The sequence below is a fragment of the Megalops cyprinoides genome, chromosome 16 (genome assembly GCF_013368585.1).
Source record: "Megalops cyprinoides isolate fMegCyp1 chromosome 16, fMegCyp1.pri, whole genome shotgun sequence".
Lineage (NCBI taxonomy): Eukaryota > Metazoa > Chordata > Actinopteri > Elopiformes > Megalopidae > Megalops > Megalops cyprinoides.
The window spans coordinates 13,995,987-14,002,378 of record NC_050598.1 but is presented as its reverse complement, the minus strand read 5'-3'; the positions used below and the strand labels follow the sequence as shown (position 1 = coordinate 14,002,378).

The 6,392-nt window shown below is 38.1% G+C and overlaps 1 protein-coding gene across 1 annotated transcript; it reads left to right on the top strand.

Moving 5' to 3' along the window:
- Positions 1-1,291: 1,291 nt before the first annotated feature.
- On the top strand, positions 1,292-2,657 carry LOC118791397 (ovomucoid-like). Its single transcript, XM_036548745.1, has 4 exons — positions 1,292-1,391; positions 1,695-1,735; positions 1,820-1,929; positions 2,376-2,657. The coding sequence occupies exons 1-4, from the start codon at positions 1,349-1,351 to the stop codon at positions 2,419-2,421; spliced, it is 240 nt and encodes a 79-aa protein (XP_036404638.1). The 5' UTR covers positions 1,292-1,348; the 3' UTR covers positions 2,422-2,657.
- Positions 2,658-6,392: the final 3,735 nt, after the last annotated feature.

Genomic DNA, 6,392 nt, shown 5'->3' with positions numbered 1-6,392 from the left:
CCCGTTTGAGCCTTTTGAGTGTTGGGTACAATGAAGAACATGGAAATGTAGAAGGACTTTGGAAACATATTTACAAAACTACCACTATCACATGATTAAAGCTATTTCATCTTCAAAGAACCTCCCCACATAATGTACACAAGGCCATGCAATGGAAATTCAATGTGGTTCACTTCCAAAAGTAACACCACCTGAAAATTGGAAGGCAGGTGGCAAAGAAGTGATCATCTGCAATAAATTTGGTCTACATGGTCATATCCCAATGTGGCCGTTTATCCACTTGTACAACCTACATATGCTTTTAAATTAGAATAATGTCTTTAAATATAAGAACCCCGAAACCTAGCTGCAGCACATATTGTTCACTATAGCATCTCAATCTCTTTTTTAAAATCAAATATAAGTGATCTACTACAGTTGAAAGACAAACTGATGCATAGCCATATAAATTCAGAAATACATAACAGTTATGTGACAGGGATGTTTGATTATTAGGAGACCTACCAGTAATTTTAGGTACAAAGAGGAAGGTGGCTTCACAAGCATCTAGACAGACTTAAAAAATTAAATGTTCCATCTGGTTTAATTGATTTGTACCTCTGTCACCTGTCACCTGTCATGAGAGGGCAGTGATCTTTTTGGGTACCATGGAAGCCCTGAATTAAACCATCCCCCAAAGTACTTACATTCTCTTTTATCACACAGATTTCAATTTATTCGGAATTCTGCACTCGATTCAGGTTGCTAGGAAACTGACCAAATTGCCACAGTAAGTCAAAGTAGCAGCATTTTATTTAGACAACTTAGTACCGGTGGAAAAAAACACACAGGTGTCTCGAAGATCATGAGAGTGGTATTGAGCAAGGACGTTAGGTGATGTTGTGATAAGCTACCACTAGGACTAGACAGAAGAGAAACTAAAGAAGTAGCTGCAATAACGTGTACTTACATGGACTTCTGACTCCTGTGAGGTATTAACGTATTGAATCAACCGAATTAATGAATTAATGAACCTAGCATGCGTTTTTAAAGCTTTTCTACCAACCCCCAATTTCTTAAAAAGCAGTCGGAACCAAACGACGATGCATAATGTAGGTTATGACACAAGATATTGGCGAATATTTAATAAGGACAATTGTTTACGGGGAATGCTATATGTAGAGCAAACTGAACAAGTAGCCTTCACCATATACATTACAAAAAGTAAGTTCCTCCCATCTATACCCACAATACAGTTTGTCGTCAAAACTCACCCATGTTACCTGCGGGGGTGGAGACAGGAAGATCTTGCTATAAAAACGACGTGTTCCGCTCGGCTCTCCATTTGCTGGAATCTACTAAATCGGAAATGCAGACCGTCACGCGTCTACTTCTTCTCTCCTGCGTCGTTGGTGAGTTTTAAGAGCTTTATTTAAAAATAATAGTGTTTCATAGCGTTACTTATAGATTACATGTCAGCAGGGAAGTTACAAAATGTAATCATAATATGTAGCGATAATAATGTGGAAAAAGGACGTGTTCGGGGAAAATCAAGTTATTTATGATTTAATCGGAGGAGTTTGCAATAACTTTGAGGTGAAAATGGACGCACCATTGAAGACGCTTAAAATATAGCCTAGATTTTATCGTTCCCACTACTAAGCAACTTTATTACCGGCTGACACGCAACATACTAAATGATTTCTTTTTTACAGCATTGGTGGGAGCAGCCGCCGTTTCTGATGGTTCAAGATCGGTAAGAAAATGTTTCTGTAGACTTACAGCTGTAATTGTAGTTCGCTCTGGTCAAAACTTACCCTGACTCTCATTTGTTAAATAGGCGAACTGCAACTCAAATGGGATACCCGTCTGCACACGCGAGTATGCCCCGGTCTGTGGGGATGATGGCCAGACTTACTCCAACGAATGCATGCTGTGCCTTGCTATTTAGTGAGTGCTATGTATTTGGCTCAAGACTAGTTCTTTTACAATTGAACTGTTAATCATGAGAATGCAGTCGCATTCGTCGACATGAATCCCCTAACCTCCTATGGTACGGTGTATCAACGGCACATGAAACAAATTTATTGTAAATTGAATTTCGTCATAAGGCATCTTAATTTTGATTGAAAGGCCTTTCCTCCACTTCCGTGATATACGGGACATTTTTCAACTTCATTATATCTAGTGGTAAGGTGTATATATTCAATGTATTGATCAAAGGCATGGTATAGCACAGTTTAAGCTAATATGGATATTGAGGAGGGTTTGGTCAGCATCAGTGGCATGAGTTTCCATGTAAGTGTTATCACCTCATAAAGGTTAACATGCAGGGAGCCATTTCGTTTCTTATATCTTCTGCATGAATGTAATATTGATGTGTGCTTATTTTCCAGTGAGTCGGGTAACAGAGTTGGCGTCAGCCGGAAAGGAGAATGCTAAGGGACTGAATGCTGAAGAGTCCACTGCCTGTGTGTAGAGATCGCAATATATCCCATTGAGCATTTTTAAACTCTGCGTCACTTGCAGCCTTTGTTTTGGCCAAGGGAGTAAGGGGCATTTTTTCACATTTTTTTAGTCGATCAGATACATTAATATAAGAGTGAAAATGTTTCTTTTTATCTTGCTATTTTCCTTGAACTTTTTTGAATAAAGTCTTAAAAGGTACATGGAATGTCTGAAAAGACTCCAGTGTTGATTCCTATCATGGGACCTTTGTTTATTTGGTCCTTCAGGTTTTATTTGAAGTGTGGGTAAAGGTGAAAAGCCAAAGGAACTAATAACATGACATGACTTCTATGTGGGCTGGCATCTGTTTATTAAAAAAGAAAAGGACAACAAACACAGATGTTGACAAAGTGCAAATAATTCAGAACAGCAGATTAACTTGAATTTCAAGTCATTTAAGGGAAAGTGGATTAATCTTCATACTCACTAAATAGTAAATCGATCTCTATGAAGCCACACAGTGACAGAAAACAAGCCACCGCATTATTAGGCAGCCATACTTCCATTGCAAAGTTCAAACTGCATGAATGTTTTCATCCGCAAAGCAGGAAGCAACCCAACACGATCAGACCTGAGTCTGACATGTCACACTAAATGAATGCAAAACACATACAATAACCACGTCTATGAGGGGATAGACTATAGGGTCAAATATATAATGTCTGTCCAATACATGTATGCATCACACAGGCAAAAATCAGGTACTGAACAATTCCCATTCCAAACTGAAAGAAAAATGCCAACATATAGACATATTACTGGACTTAAATTTTGAATTTCTTTTGTACCTTTTAATGTTGACCAAAATACCTTTATCCAAAAAAATAGTTTTAAACATGAATTAGTTTTTTTTTAATTCTTAAAATCTTCAAATATCTGTATATTCTGAGTAAATCAAGGCTGGACACCCTCTGAAACACGAGGAACGTAACAGGAAATTCTGAATATAGATAGAATAAAATTATGTAAATGCAAACGCTGACAAAGTTTCCATGAACATATGTACACACACATACACACAGTATTAAAGAATAAAATGTTCCTAAATTAAAACAAATCATTTGGTGAAATCATCTTACATTTATACAAGAAAGTACATAAATGTTGTTTAATTATAACAGTTTTGCAGAACAGCAATATATTCAATGAGGTTTAAGATGCAAATTACATTAATAAAACATTACAGGCAAAAACCACACACTGAAAAAAGATTTTTTTTTTTTTCTAAGGGTAAAATTTAGAAATTGCACCTCCAAATAGCAAATATACAGGGGACGGCAATGAAACATCAGAGATCTAAGTCAATACTGCCCTCCAGTGTTTGGAGCTTGAAAAATCATAGTAAATCTGCGGGAGGGTGCTTTGTGTACAGTGAACAGCATGTACATAACATTTACATTCATGATAATTGTCTCTTTTTCAAATTTTCGTTTCACTTGCAAACTCTTTCCTGAGAATGTGTTCTCTCATCATCTACAAAGCAGCTTTGGTTGTGAGTTTTTGTTTTTGTAGTTTTTTTGTTTGAAAGTTTTTGATTAGGTTTATTCTGGGAATTCACTCAGCCCAGCCCTTTGACAGGACCCTATCTGAAAACCTGGGATTGCACGGGCGTGCTAGAGGGCGCTCTTTGGAGACTTTTGGGTGTGTCAGATGATGGAAAGAGTGACATTGCCAGCAACTAGGAAACACAACCAATGCACAACATTAAGTTCCAGTAATGATATTTTAAGGTACATTTAAAGCAGCTGAGATATCCTATCCAGCTGAAGTAGCTAAGTAGCTCTAGTGATGTGTGTATGTGTGTCTGTGTATATATATGTGTGTGTGTGTATTTATGTATGTATAATAGCATATAAAACAGAGGAAAAGAGGAAAGAAACCTGTCATTTCTGTAGGAAATTAGTGCAAAAGCTTCCCCTGATAAGGCACAGTGGTGTTAAATAATCTCCGCCCCGTGGAGGAGACACTAAAGGCACAGACAAACAGGTCCTGCAAAAGTAGCCCCCGCTTGGCCGCGCAAGGCGAGCGGGCGACCTCTGTCTGGACAGTGTCCAGTCTCCCTGTGTTCCTGTCCACTTCTACGACATCCCTGTGACTTGAGTCTGGGTACAAGACCACGGTTGACGTACTGTGGCCAGTGTACTGACCAGATGTTCTTGGGCTATCAAACATTGTTCCTGGCTCTTTTTGTTTGTGTCTAGCATTGTGGGGGTACTGTGGGATAGTGGTAAGGAGCAGGGTTCATATTGAGAATACTTCCCATTCAATTCCCAGGTACGCTGCTGCTGTACCCCTGGGCAAGGTACTTAACCTGATTTGCCGCAGTAAATATCCAGCTGGACAAATGTGTATTATGTAAAAACTGTAGGCTATGTAAATCACCCTGGATAGGGGTGTCTCATAAGCAAAATGTAACCTCAGCCAAATATTTGCTCTTTTTACTGTGGTGGTTAGAATTTTATAGTTTGACTAGTTACAGGTACATATCTTTGCATAAAGTAGCTGCAGAGAAAATATGATCTATACAGACACATATGTGATGAACAAAGAACCAGGAATGATGTATAGCCTGGGAACGTTTGGTCGTTTCACCAATAAATGTAACAAAACCAACAGTGCTCACGCCTTGATTGAGTAGAAGTTACTTCCTCGAGAGTCCTCAATGCTCAACCACAGAACCTAACCCAAAATGTGCATTTTTAATTTTAACTGGTGAATGGGCTGATTTCATGTCATTACAAATATGTATGTCTATGTAGGTCACTCTGGATAAGGATGTCTGCTAAGTGACAGAAATGTAATGTAATGTCATGTGTGGACATTTTGAAAATTGTGCATTCAAGCAATGAAAAACACGTTCTTATATGACATTACCCATCCTCTTGTCATATTCTATCAACAATAAATGTATGGGAAGTAATTATGAAAGATCTTATGTCATAAGTGAAATAAACAGACATTTGGGATAAATATCTTGGACATGGCTTAAGAGATCATTTAAGATCTAAGCCTTCATTTAGGCGTGTCCTGCGGAAGGGGTTACCCCTGGGTTCGAATTTGCTCATTCAAAAGTGCACAGCATTAGGAAAGCAACTCATACATTTTTCTGTTCTTTCTTTAACTGTAATTTTAAAAAGGGTTTGAGTGAGCCTTCCTGCCAGAACTGAAAGTAAAGTATCCACTTAAATGGCCAGTGGGCTATCATTGTGCGATAGTTCCCTTATCAGCACCACATACAATAGTGAACAATGTGCAGGACCATAGGTATATTTAGTACAGACAGCTGAAGGGATATCTCTCTGTGCTGTCCACTTGTTACATGCAGTACAGGTTAATGTCTGCTGTATATAGCTATAGCTTGTCACTCTGAGTCCTGAGATGCTAGGACCAATATTCATCTCATTTAAATTAACAAGACAAGCTTTCACTACTTCTGAAATCTTCTATAAACTGCACAAGAGAGACGGACACCACATTAAAAGTTTCACATCTTCATCAAAACGATTGTGGGGGGGGGGAATATTTTCTTTTCCTGTTGAATTTTCAATACGTTTTTAACAATTAGCTATGGTTTAAGGAAGTAAGTAAGCATGTGATTTTTGGCAAACACATGGGATCACTTTGCAGGTTAGCATTTAATCTTTCCATGTGTTGACTGTATCTGCTTTGTACCTGTATCATCCACCTCTGCTTTACTTGAGTCACACAAGAGTTTTAGTGTTTCCTTTTGATTCCGATTATTCCTTGACTGTATTATGGCTATCAAAGGAAACTTCTCATAACCATTATAGTTATAATGTGTTACATCATTCCCTCGTTGCTCAGATTTGAAAGGCTGTTTGTGAGTGTCCTTATGAAAAAGAAATATTTTCGGAATCAAAAAATATGTGTTGCGAGAAATCAGG